The following is a 14,327-nucleotide window of genomic DNA, read 5'->3' on the forward strand; positions in this document are numbered from 1 at the left end:
CTTGTCTCTTGTAGAACAAAAATGTCGCCCTTAAGCTTCCTGAGGTGTTCGAGCACTTTCCTCCTTTTCACCGGACTATTAAGACCTTTGAAGTTCAGTGATACTATCTTAACGTCCGCTAGGATGTTTGTTTGGGTGTTGTGCGTCATTTGTGTGGTTTCAAGCTTTGCGGTCTGTGTGGCCTCGCCTCGTAGGTTTTGCTGTGGCCCCCTTTTCTTGGTGCTTGTGCCCCCTGTCTGTGCCTGTGCTTAAGTTTCCCCTTGCGGCTCCTCGATGTGGATGTAGAAGTAGAGGTAGAAGAAAGGAAAGAGTAGTGTAGAAGATAGTGAAGAAAAGTAGCCTCATGCATGTGCTCCCCGCCCCCCCCACCCCCCGGCCCTCCCTGTCCCCCCCTCCCGTCCCTCCTTCCTCTTCCCCATACTTGCTGAGTGGGTGTGCGACGAAAAAGTTCCTTTGCGCCGCATCGTCCCTGAGGTAGAGTTTGTGTACATTGTTCGGCCAGGCCTTTGAAATTTGGCCGCGGGCAAAGTCTGTTCTGGTAGAACCCACATGACCCTTTGTTCCGGTGTAGCCCTACCCCGTTGTAGACCTTATCAGTCCCACGATATAGTACTGCATGTCTGCAAGCTAGGTACCGCCATCTGATTCCTCGTACCTCGCTTCATCAGCTTGCCTTCCTACTCTGTTCGCTGTCCATTTTGTTTGGCTTGAGATGCTGGTCCTTCCAATTGGTTGTGTTGCTTCCATTCGAAATGTGCTTGGTCATTGAGGTAGATATGTTGTCCTGTTGCGTGTTACGTGTGGAGGAAACTACTCCGATTGACCCGACAGGTCCGGGGAGGCACTCCTTTTCGCTCCCCCGGGGTTTTCATTTCTTCCATGTCTTCGGCTGGTGGCCCCTGCAGGTATCGTCTTAGGTCTTCTGGGTTCTCAAACACCATTGTTTTCCACTTGTCTATGACTTTGAACCGGGCCGGACCCACAAAGCTGAAGCAAGCGCCTCTTTTCCGCAGGGACTCCCTGAGAGCCAGAAACCCCTTCCTGATCTCGACCGTTGGCCTTGAGTAGTCCTGGGTTAGCACAATCTTGGAGCCTGACCATGTTAGATTTTGATTCTTCCTCGCGAAGGCAAAAATGGCATCAGTCTGGCACGCTCTCAGTGGGTTACATATGATCGGTCTTGGGCCTTTGCCTGTCGTTGGCTTTCCTGCCGGCACCCTGTATGCCTTCTGCACCTCGAACTGTCTTCCAAAGCTAATGCCAGTGAGTTTGGGGATCATCTCCTCGAGCATGGCTGCACACGAGCCTGCTTTGTCTTCTGTCTCCTCCGGAACGCCCAGGATCCTTATATTGCCTCTTCTGGCCCGGTCGTATTGTTCGGCTAACTGCCTTTGTATGGCCTTCGTGGCCTTCTGGCATTCCGTTATGGCTTTGTTGTTGTCTTTGGTAGCGTCCTCCACTGCACTGATTCTTCCTTCTGCTGCTTCCATTCTTCTTTTTTTTTTTTTTTTTTTTTAAAACCTTTATTTGAAAAAAGTGCACACAGCGTTTCAGCCTGACATCCCGGAGGCAAGGCCGCATAACTAGACAGGAGAACAATAGTGCAAGAATCAATGTCACAGTACAATGAAGGTTGATTTTATTATTTTGTCGTTTCATAGAGGAACATAAAGAAAGAAAAAGAAAAAGGGCGCCAGAAAAGGCGGAAAGAGAGTGGCAATGGAGTAGGAGAAACCAGCGAGGAGTCGCTAGAGGGGCAGGGGAGGAGCATAGGGAACACAAGCACGGAAACAGGAGAATAGACCAGGAGAAAGGAGGGGAGAGAGGAAAAAACAGGATAATATTTACAATGTGGTACAGTTGGTGTCACAGGCTATGGCGCTGCTTCCATTCTTAAGTTGGTTCTGTGGAGGTCTGCTCTTATCGCAGCCAGTTCAAGTTGCATGTTCTCCACTTTTAGCTTTGTCTCCTTCGCCACCTCGTTCCCTTCGTTGATTCTCTTTAGGATGGTCTCCAGGATGACTGTTTCGCCTTTTGTTTTTTTGGGGGGTCCCATGGAGTCTATTTTGGGCTTTTTTTTTTTTTGGTCCCCGACTATTTTCCCCTCGTTGTTCACCATCGTTCTGATGCCTCTCAGTGACAGAAAGTTCCCTAGTCAACCTCCTCTTTGAGTCACTGCTGGCGTGCCCGCAGGGGTTGCTTTTGGTGTAGAGGTGTGGAGTCCTTGCGCTCTATATCTGCTTGGTTCTCTAATGTGCCTCGTTCTGGTCTTGGCCTTGAGTCCTGCCAGCGTGTGCTTTGCTTCGTTTGCGGCCGCGGCTGGGTGCCGACCGCCTTGCGACTTTGGGTCGTCGTGCTGTTAGTGTTGGTGTCTGCTGAGCGAGCTCTTTTGCCGCTGATGAGCCCCCTCTCACTTGCCCTTGTACTTGTTCACCAGGGCTTGGGGTCACCGGGGTGAGCCTTATTACTTAATGTTGGCTATGCACTTCCCCCTTGAAGCCACTTCCCCTCCTTTGGTTGGCGAAGTCTGAATACTGGCCGCTGGCCGCTTGCTTCTGTGCCCATATGTGTTCAAGTGTGGTCGGGTGAGCCTCTCGGTCTTACAGCGCACTTGCTGACGGGTGGCGTGATACCGTGGCGGCCCCTTTGCCCCTTTGCGCCTCTGTGTGCTTCTGTTTACTGTCCTGCCTTTGCCTTTGCTCCGCCCTCGCTCTCCCCCTGCGGCCACCTCACCTTTAGGTGTGTCTTTCGCTCGGCAGCAGTAGCGGCAGATTCGGCTCGGCTCTGGCTCTGACGGCCTCCCGGGTATCGCCTCTGTGTGCAGCTGCACTCCGGTACTGGGTCAGCCGTCCTCCGTTATCACGCGGCTGTCTGGTAGGTGTTGGAGGTTGATGTCGACACTTGCCCTTCGCCGCGGTACTTCCCACCTTCGCACACCTCCTTTGCCGTGATCCTTATAGTGGTCGCAGCACCCTGGGCCTCTCTGCTGTCTGAGCGCTCAGCTGGGCGTGCCTCACTTCCGGCTTAGTTGTTTTGGTGGCAGCCGCGCTTCCTGTAATGGCGGCCCCTGCAAGTGGTGGTGGTTTCGGTTTCGCTTCGCTTCGATGCTGCTTCGGTTCTAATCTCTGATGTTAAAGGGGGCGCTTGGTGAGTGGTACCGCTATTCGCTATTCGGCATTCTCCTTTCTCTTGCTCCTTCCGCTAGTGCCCGCGTCTGCCTGCCGCCCTGCAGGTCGACCCGCAGCTCCGCTTCCCGAAGCCTCTGCCTTCGCTCGCACCCCCGCTGCCTATTCTCGTTCTTGCCGATCTCCATACCTCTGCATCTCATTGGGGGTGTTCAGGTGGGCCTCTCCGGCTTCGGTTGTTCAGCTGCCCTGGCTTCTCCTCCGTTTACGCGCTGGGCGCCAGCTTGGGGTCCGTGTTGTTGCTGGGGTCTCGGGAGCTGCGGAGAGCGATATCTTCGTGAAGCTTTGGCCCGACTTGTAGATCTTTGGTTCCCTTGTGGCCTCGCTCTTCCCCTGCTTAGATCTGTTTTCCTGGGTTCACACAAACTGGTATGGCGGGTAGTAATGGCCTTAGTTTGCCTCAGGGGTGCGGAGCGAGTGGACTCAGACGACCGTCCACATTGCCGTCCAAGCCACGCCCCATCACAATTTGCGATTTCTTTAATGCAATGCTAGAAGCACTGTCAAATAGCTATTTGGGACCCCCAATTTGTCTGTAATTTGCAAAAAAAATAAATAATTTTTTTTTAAAGTTTTAGGTTACACACACATGCCGTTGGGGTATGTGTGCGCAACATGGGTGCATATCACAATTTCAGGGGTGCAACAGGGTGTCATTTTGACACCCTTGCACCCTTGAAATTGCGTGAGCAATGTGCGAGTACCTACTGGTACTCCCTAATTGCGCATGCAATTTCCCATTCATTCCTATTGGCCTACAGGCCCATAGGAATGAATGGGAAGTAATTCCTTAATTGTGACTCGCAATTTGCGAGTCGCAATTAAGAAATGTTTAGGAATCGCTATTTTTATAGCTTTTCCTACATGCATAGGCTTTTGTGAGTCCTTAATTGCGATTCCTTAATAATCACTTTTTCCATCTCCTCAGAGCAGGTGGAAAATGTCAGATTTTTGTTTGTTGAAATGGTAAACGACCGCTCAAAAAAGCAACTGGTAAATCCGGGTGTGAGCAGTAATTCCTCCTTTTCAGGAAAACATTTTTAAAGGCTGGACTTTGAAATGGAGATACTAACTAGTAATATGATTTTGGCTGGCTGCAAAGTCCTGTCAACTCGTAATGAGGGACTTAAATACTTTCAAGGGTACAGATATACTAATTAATTGTTATATTCACACACAGATGTCAGACATTGTCCTGTCTTCTCTAAGTGCATGAATAGTTTAATAATGTGCAGGAATCATTTTGTAGTGAGAAAATTCAGGCATCCTCAATTCTTACAATACAACAGCTCTGGTGGTAGAAGTCCCTTGTTATGGAAAGTGAGGACGGACTCCACCGTTGGTGACACATGTGATCCACTTGGCACTGATCCAAATGTCTGTTTGAATCAGCAAGTAATCAGGGATGAAGAAGGTCTTTCTGATAGGAGGTTGCCAGTCACCCACTCTCCTGAGATGGCGTCTATCTGATGAGCCCCAGCTTTGTCTGAATCTATACATACTCTATGGGCACTTTAAATAAGTGTTGGTCAGTCTGAAAATTGTTGAGCACTGGAAGAACCATAAATGAAAGATCTATGCACATTTTTTACTTGGCCTGGTACAATGATTCCTGCCCCCTCATCAGCAGAAACGGCAAGAAGCTTGGAGGGCACTGTTTGACTGCAATATCTCTGTTACTCCCGGGAAATTCTGTTGCTAAAATCATGTTCCACTGTCACCACCTGGTAGTGCGGATCTTAACTTTTACACAGCTCAACATGGCTACAGCACAGGCTACCCTTCCAAGCTTCTGCACACCTACACATGCAAGTATGTGCACACACACAGAAATGCATGCACGCACGCACACACACACAGACACACAATGATTTATGAATATCAAACATCTGTATATCTTTACACTTGAGAGTTCACTAACATTCAGGAAGGATTTATAAGAAAGAGATCCTAATTATTTTTAAGGAAACTTGCTAACTACACAGCAGACTCCCTGAAGTCTTGAGAGTCACACTGCTTAATTATAATACTTGTGATTGGTGGTGAGTTGCACCTTCACTGCGTTGAATATTCAGCTCAATTCTGCCATTCCTTCAACCTCACAAAGATCTTGGAATCAGCTTATAGGTGGCATAGGTTACCCTACAGGAAACAGTGAGTCAATAAATGGATGCCCGCTTGAGGCAGAATTGTTCATAATGTTGTCTGTATATTCTGTGATACAGTAAGAAGATATGGGGCATTAAGTCTAAATGCTATGTTTACTGCTTTTCTGCAGTTGCATGACAGCGCGAGACTTTCACCTACAGAAATCACCAGACAAACTCAAATAAGGAGATTTAGAAAAAGTCCAAGTTGTATTTGTGAGGAGGATACGGCAGTCGTCTCTTGGCAGTCACAATATTCTAAAACACAGGTAATGCCCTTTTATAGTGCTACTTCTTTAATGTGTAGGTGTCTTCTAATTATAAATGAATGCTCCACGTGTACGTGTGTGTTACTTCAGACTTGAAACAATAGGACACACGAAAAAAGGAACTCAACATTCTCAAAATGAGGCAAATTGATTTATCAATGTACAGTCAAAATGAAGCAAATCCCTTTATTAATGTAGCACTCTTAAGAGGAAAACAAAATATATATTAATGCAGCACTCCTAAGAGGAAGGCAACATTTACTCATTAAGGCACTTTACCAGATGTCAAATGAAAGTTATAGAATATATACACAAAGCAAGTAATAAAAACGTGAACTACATCACAGATAGAGTATCTTTCAACATACTAGCCAGCATGACTGGGTATCCCACACAGTAAGCTTGAAGTTTCGATCGGAATCACAAAAGGTCGCTGTGCAACTCATCCGTTCACCAGGCGAACTCCTGTCTAAGAGCCAAAAGTCCCAGTGTTTAACCCTTTCCATGCTTGTGACGGAACCGTTCCGTCGCGAGCCTCGGGTGGGCTGTGCTGGTGACGGAGCGGTTCTGTCACGGCCCGCTCGCCGCGCCTGCGCGAATTCCGCGCCTGCGCTGACGTTCTAAAGAGCAGGCGGGGCCATGACGGAACTGTTCCGTCACAAGCACAGCCCACCCGAGGGCCGTGAGGGAGCGGTTCCGTCATGAGTACGGGAGCGCTGCGCGGCCCCGCCTCCCCCTTAGCGCTGCGGCGGAATAGCCGCCGCAGCTAAGGAGTTAAAACCTTTGCTCAACTCAAGGAGAGATTTCTAGAAACCCTCAAACTAATGCAGTCAAAGCTGACAGGGTGTACCGGTCTGCATTGAGGTCCCTCACAGGAGCTGGCCAGGCTTCAGTGTTTGCTCCGAGGCAGAGCAGTACATTTCCCTCTCACGATTGTGCTATATGCTGTGAAGTGCTGTGAAGAATGAAAACATTCCCACCCTGCAGCTGCACAAATGATGTTAAAATGAAGTTGTGCACGCAAAATGGAGTCAATGGTCACCATTGTACTAATTGTATTACATTCCACCCTTTGACCATTGACTCACATAACATATAGGTCTCAAATCAACTGTTCTCGGTCAAAACAGGGATATAAGATTATGCACACACTGGGCAAAGCAACAAATATAATCATAACTCATATTACTATGATTAGCCCCCATAAAATAGAATAAAGCTTACCAAAGTAAGGTAGCCACCCAAATAACCAGTCCCACCATCCTTTATCCACACCCCGTTTAACCCCCTTGACTAGTTCATGTAAATCACCGATGTGGGAATGAATTGATTTAGAGTGATCTGACAAAGTAAAGTAGCGAAGACTATTCAATCCAGAACATCCATGACCATATTTTAAAAGCAAATAATCAATTGTTGCTCTATTTTGTAAAGTACTTTCCTTGTTCCCTGCATATCTAACTCGGCTAATGCAATAGATGTGTAATTATTACTCTTAACCATCAATCTTGCTAACTTATTTATACTCCGAGGGACACATGCATCAGAGGTTTTTGTGATTGCAAATGGTGCGATTCGCAAAAATCGGCCGATTGCAATCGTAAATTGGCCTTTGGAGATGCATGAAAGTGTTTCCTATGCGCAATTTAAGAATTCTCAGTTACCTGCAAATTCCTAAATTGCAATTGCATTTAAGGAATCACAGTTTGCGATTTCTTTAATGCAATGCTAGAAGCACTTTCAAATAGCTATTTGGGACCGCAAATTTGTCTGTAATTTGCAAAAATTAAACAAAACACTTTTTTTAAAAAGTTTTAGGTTACACACACATGCCCTTGGGGTATGTGTGCGCAACATGGGTGCATATCACAATTTCAGGGGTGCAACAGGGTGTCATTTTGACACCCTTGCACCCTTGAAATTGCATGAGCAATGTGTGAGTACCTACTGGTACTCCCTAATTGCGCATGCAATTTCCCATTCATTCCTATGGGCCTATAGGCCCATAGGAATGAATGGGAAGTAATTCTTTAATTGTGACTCCCAATTTGCGAGTTGAATTAAGAAATGTTTAGGAATCGCTATTTTTTATAGCGATTCCTACATGCATAGGCTTTTGTGAGTCCTTCATTGCGATTCCTTAATAATCATAATTAAGGTATCGCAAAAGCCTACATTGATGCATGTGCCTGCTAGTCTTATAAATGGCTAACCCTGAAACCACTACTACAGAAACGCCTAGATTTATATATTTTGCCATGTACAACAAAGAGATCTCAGAGTTACAATCCTCATCACACGGAACTGTTTTCCTTGTACTTCAGGCATGCAATACTGTATTTAATAGAAATATCATAAGTTCTAAATGTGTGAATGCACATGGTCCTCTTGTTATGTTTGCCGGAATGTATGTGTATGTCTACTAGACAAGTGGAAACAACATCCATGATGCTTTCCATATTTGTCATTCAGTAGTATGACCTGTTGACATTTCCTTGGGGTCCATTTAGGAATTCCACCCACGCTTTGGCCCCCGGGTTCTTGTTAGTAGAATCAAACTCTCCTTCTCCTCGTATAGTACCAAGGGCTGGGACAGTACACTTTCTAACTATCCCTCCTACACTAGAATGATTATTATCTGAGCAATTCTGTCTCCTGCTTGTATTACCAGATCAGTATCCCCAGTATTCAAGAGTCCTCGGCTATTGGGCTGTGGCCCATTATAGTCAATCTGCCATATCTGTCCAGGCAATTTTCCTGTCCCCAACTGGCACCTGACCATCTGTGGGACAGATCTCTGTTGTGTGCATTGACAAATAAGACAGTGCATAATCACAGTTTTTATTAAATCCAGGGGCAAGTACATTCCTCTACTTTCTGCCCACCTGTTAGTGGCTTTCTCTCCCAGGTGTTCCCATTTTTGGTGCACCCACTTAGCCATCCCCACGAAATCAGAATTCTGTGTTCCCACTTCCACTTCCCAGATTTTGGCCTTTTCGTTTGCAAGGCAATTAAATCATCATTCTAATGAATCAGTGGGACAGTGGGCGTCTGTATTGTACTCAATGACTGTACTTTGTGATAGCATTTCCCATATTTCCTGTCACAGGTCTTTGCCCCACACTGCCTTAGATGGTATTTGCCAATTGTGTGCATCAAATGTTGGGAACCAAGCAGCCAGCGCCTAGGCAGTGGACCATGAATCAGTATAAACATGACGTCTCCCACACAACTCTTGTTTCAGAGCTTGATATACAGCATGCAGCTCTGCATATTGACTACTCTTCTCTTCTCCAGCAGTGGCAGCAGCTTCTTGGTTATAGGATGGTATGGCACTGCCTTCCAATGACTCTTGGCCCCCAAATATCTTGCTGATCCATTGGTAAGCCTCACATGCTTCCAACTCTCGGAAGACAATGAGTTAAATGGCTCACCCCACTTTACTAAACATTCCTTTACCTCTGGCATATCCAGTAACACCTGCTCACCCTCCAATGGGTTCAGGGCCATTTTCTCACGCAGAACGGCAGTTCCTACTTGGTCCACTCCTCAAAATTACATTATGCTCTATTGTCATCTGCCCAGTGCCCACCAGATGGCCATGTCTGAACTGGGGTGGCAGAGTGAGCTAAAGAACGGTGATGGATTAAACCCAGATCTGTTGACTGGGTGTGAGTGTTTGATTGGTTCAGATGTTCCGTCCATCACCACCCCCTTTTTGTACTGCAGTGCCCACCAGAGCCCAGTTACATGCTAGCAACTGCTTTTCTAAGGGAGTATACTGCTCTTCAGCATCTGCAACCTTTTAATCCACCATCTCAATATCACCTGCCCCACAGGATTACCAGTCTGGTTAAACCAATTATTACATGTTTGTACACTGGGACTGCCAAATTAATTATTTTGTTTTGCACCGATACTGTCAGCAATCCAGCCATTAAAAGGTTCACATTACCTAGAAAAACAGCAATTTTTATAAGTGGCGTAGCTTGGCCTTTTGCCGCCCATGGCTGCCCCTTCATTTGCCGTCCTGTGGCAGCTGCATGTAAAAAGAGAGGGCTGGTGAAGCCTGCATTTGCCGCCCCACAATGGCCACAGGTAAGAGCTGGGGCAGAGGCCACCGCCCCCTAAAATCATGCCGCCTGGGGTAGACTGCCCCCGCTTGCTATGCAACTGGTTTTCATCACTGAAAAATCAGATTCTCTTGTTTTTGATTTTTCACCCCTGCCTTACATCCAGCCCGGCACTATCCTTGACACCGCATATGTATAAACATGAGTAAAGTATCTAGATTGGGGCATTGTAGGCTGTGTATACATGCAGAGTCAGCGCAAAAGAACAGCTGGCATCTGCTAGGTGTTTTTCAGACAATGGTAAAGCCTCAAGTAAAGTTTGCTCAGATAGCATATCTTGTGCAGGACACGACAATTGCACAAGACACTAAGGCTGTTGGTTCTTACTGATAACTCATTTGTGTGTTCTTCCCACATCTCTATTTGTCTCTGGGCATCCCTTGTTTGTGATTTTTTGCTATAAAAACCTTTGAAACCATTGTTCAGTGTGCTTTCTCCTAGAGTATCTCTATGGTGCTTGTCGGGTGAGCCCCCATTCATGAATTCTCTTAAATGACCCTTGCTTTGTACTTCACTCCAGTGTTGATTCCTCCTTGCTTGTTAATAACCCATGGACTTAGGGTGACCCTGCACCAGTGGGGTTTTAATAATCCACTTCCACAGGGCCAGTTTGACTCTGTAGGATATTTATGACTGCACCCTTCAACAGCTTATTGTAACAGGTTAATCTGGTTGCCACCCTCGTAACTCCTAAACTGCTCCTGCACAATGGGGTCAGTGCTAAATGTGCAAAACTTTGCAGCTCTCCTCTGCCTAACATCACTCCTGACGCTCCCAAATCAAACAGTCGCACCATCCATGTAAGCAGCATTTCCCCTGGTCTCTGTCAAAATCTAAAATGTCATTATTCTCTTGCTGATTAAATCCTCTAGGGAGTCCAGTGCAACCCCATGTGGGTGTTGTGGACCAATCTGTATTTTTTGTCGATTAACTGACTGTGCATAAACAACCTTTTGCTCTTCCAACTCACGCCAAAAATGTGTTACTTCAGACTTGAAACAATAGGACACATTTAGAAAAACACTTGCATTGTGAGTTTGCCCATGGCAGGACCATAATTGTGACAGTTACCTCCAAGCAATCTCTATGACTATGAATAACTAAGTACTTGGTGGAGTCTTTGCACCACTGTAGGGGGAATTCAGAGTCACAAGGCATAGTGGCATCTGTAAGTGAGAATAATTCAAATTTACCCCAGTTGAAGGAAGTGATTCGAATAGGGTCACTAGTGACTACCTCTCGGCCTTCTAAACAAATGAAGAGTCGGTCAGACAGTAGAGAATATAAACCAAATATTTATTAGTATTGTGCTGCAGCGGAGCCCAGTCTGACCAGCCTCACTAGATGGCTGCCGAGGGACTGACTTCCCCCAACCTCAGATCCAGAACTATGCATTTCCAATTCCCCAAGAACACGCCCAGGCTGGAAATTTCCAGTCCAGGCACTAGCAAAGAGAAAGAGATACAGAAGGATAAGCTATAGTCCTGGGACCGGGTACATGTTATCTCTGCACTAAGGTTACTCTGCCCGTGCCCGCCATTTTAGAAGGTGGGAACGAGCCTATCTAACAGCAAAGGTATGCCATAATAGAGAGCACATTTGTTAGTGCAGGTGAAATCGGCCTTGGAGATACAGAAGTAAAGATGCATGGAGGCAGTTTTCTGCTTAGACAAGCAGTATGAGGCAGGAGCTTAGCTTCGATCATAAAACAAAATGGCGGCTACTAATAAAATGGCACCATGAATGCTAACTTAACACAGAACTAAATAAGAGAAATGGGACAATAACAGTTTCAATTCGAACACCCTCCTTTTAGCATTCATTGCTAAATTTTATTATTGCCATCAGGTAAGGGCCCTACAATTCTGAAGGGAGGGAAAAATGCTCAAGCATGGGTAACATTTGCTAACTCTTTTGGCAACCAACGAAAGCTAAAACTCTGTGGTATGTAATGGACAGGACACATTACAAGGCTAGGCATGCATCATTAATATTCAAAAATGCCCTCATCAATGCACATCATATCCAGGATGTCTAGCCTCATCATCGTCTTATTCATAGAGTCATGTTCCGAATGTTTGGGGTGAGGTGTCAACATGTGTACACAGCAGGCAAAACAGGCAGGAAGGAAGTATATGCACAGACAACATGTTAAAATGATACCTGCTATAGCAACCAGGAAAATGATAATCTTCCAACCCCAAGATGCGAATAGGCCCCAAATCCACCCCGTAAGAGACCATGTACCATTCTCCTGGTGTATGTCAGAGACAAGCCTATGGAGCTTTTGTATAGCAGCATATACATTCGGAGCGTGGTCCGGTATTTATACACAGCAACTACTTCTGATGATGTGGCAGGCCCCACCCCTATCAGCAAGGATGATGTCTAGCATCATCCTGTTTTGAAGGGCAACTAGTCTAGTAACCTGGAGCTCATCTGTAATAATAGTCAGGATACCAGCAGTTGTATTTATCACTCCTTCCACCACCCCAGTGAGTCTACGAATATTTAGGCTATTGGTCATAGGGCCTCAAAAGGGTATAAAACCTTTCATGGCATTGGTAAACTGCTGTAGAGTGATATCTGTATTATCTACATCTTCTGTGTTAATAACTCTCCTGACTCGGAACAGGAATGTGCTCCTACTTTGCAATCAATGGTCTTTATGGTAATTGGGTGGAGCTATATATACACAGGAGTAAGAGGTAAGAAAGATAACACCTGCCCGACCATCCCTCAGGGAGCCAATATGACCCTGGGATCCCCAAACGAAGTAGACATTAGGGGGTAGTACCAGGGGTGGACTATCTGTTGCTCTCAGCTTATATGTAGTCTTGCACCTGCTCTTCCCTACCTCTATCTTCCCACTGCCCTAGACATAGAGAGTAGCTGTGGTGTTAACCACTGACAGCAGCATTGGCTTATCCTCAGTGACATTACAAACCTGAAAGGACTGGAAATATTCTGAGGTGCAGAACCCCAGGAAATCATCTATTTCTGTACGAGACCATGTTCATTTCTTACCCCTTTGTATACATGCATGCAAGAGCTTTAGAACAATCTACGGAACAGCTCTCGACCTGTAGGAGCACCAGAAGGTGCTCAATGCTAGAAGCATACGTTGTGTGTCATGGTGCGGGGCCCAATACTCTTTCTTTCCAATGTATTAAATAGGGGAGGTGGACGTAACATACTAAACAATGCAAACCCCCCTCACAACTATTAATATAGGGCAACGGCATGGACAATAATTTCCCACTTTTATGGGTCACCGAGGGGAGTAGTCCATACACTCAATAGTTTGTTATGTTAGATGCATTATGTGTCTGGCTCAACATTTGTATAAACACATTATCCTTATAAGACTTTCGGCGTCCCCTTCGTGAGGTGCCAACTGTACAAACATATGTTCAGGGGGAGCAGGTGTTGTACCAATCAAGGAATGCACAGGATATTTTTCCTCATTATGCCACATTATTCCAAGCTTTGTTATGAGAGAAATCAGGACAATCAACATAAAAACTATTTTACTCTTTCCCGGCCAACTGGGCCAACCAACCCCATTCCATTCAATGTCAAGGAAACAGTAGGAATGAGAAAGGGTTTTCCTGCGTCCGTCTGAGCATCGCTGGCAGACTCCTATTGTTCATCTACGGTGGGGCAGCGCAATCACAGCCCATTGAAGAAATCCCACGTCGTCCAATATAGGGCGCCAATCTTCCGGGAAGACACCCTCAGCTTATCCCATTCCGTGTCTTGAACAATGCACCAATCTTCCTTTCCCTAAGCTATTGTTGGTACCGTGGACAGGGTACATACACCCTATTCTTCATCCATGCAAACCATCCCTACTAAACTGACTTTTCCTTTGGTGCCCCTTCCCTCCGTCGGGGGCACAAATTGTACTTAGCCACTCCGGGCACAGTTTGGTGAGTGAACAGGGGCTCAAATTCAGAGGGGCCAAGAGACTGAGGCTCAAGCACTTGTGGGTCAGGTGGAGGAGGATCCTGGACAGCCCTTACTTCTGGGGGGAATGCCTCATTCAACACTGCCTCGTTTTCCTCCTCTGTTTGTACCCAAGTCAGTCGGACATCCGAAAAAGGGATGAAGCGTGGCACTTTCTCCATCTCGTGATCACCTATGCCATTGATCACCCACTGGTCATAGGTGAGTGGCAATGGCACCTTGCTGCAATGGCTGGTGTGGAGCCAGTTCTTCCGACCGGTCACTTTGACGGCACTCCTGGTGGCAAGAAGTACCCACAGAGGCTCCTTACAGCCAGGGCCGTTTCTGCCATTAGGCAAGACTAGGCTGCTGCCTAGGGCGGCAAAAGGGCTCGGGCGGCAGAAGGGGGGAATTATTTTTACATTTGATGGCAGTGAGTGCATCATGTGCAAGCGCACCTGCTTGCACATGATGCGCAGCACACCCTAGCATAGTGGTGTGTGGAGTGGGCCGCCGGTACGTGTGTATACACACCTTCTCACTCCGCTCCCTGCTAGCTGCAACTTCATCCCAATGTTGGCGCAGAATCTGCTGCTCACTCTTCTCTCACTGCTCCCCATACTTCTCCCCACACTTTCACACACT

General features: G+C 46.5%; 1 protein-coding gene across 1 annotated transcript in view; it reads left to right on the forward strand.

Annotated features, from left to right (window-relative positions):
• Positions 1-14,327, forward strand: part of LOC147679760 (uncharacterized) — a 361,586-nt gene that overhangs the window by 131,023 nt on the left and 216,236 nt on the right. Inside the window, exon 4 of the mRNA XM_086942474.1 lies at positions 5,464-5,601. Within this exon, the coding sequence (XP_086798600.1) occupies positions 5,464-5,601 (138 nt within the window). The remainder of the gene's footprint in view (positions 1-5,463; positions 5,602-14,327) is intronic.

Source organism: Lissotriton vulgaris, chromosome 11 (assembly GCF_964263255.1).
Source record: "Lissotriton vulgaris chromosome 11, aLisVul1.2, whole genome shotgun sequence".
NCBI classification, from domain to species: domain Eukaryota; kingdom Metazoa; phylum Chordata; class Amphibia; order Caudata; family Salamandridae; genus Lissotriton; species Lissotriton vulgaris.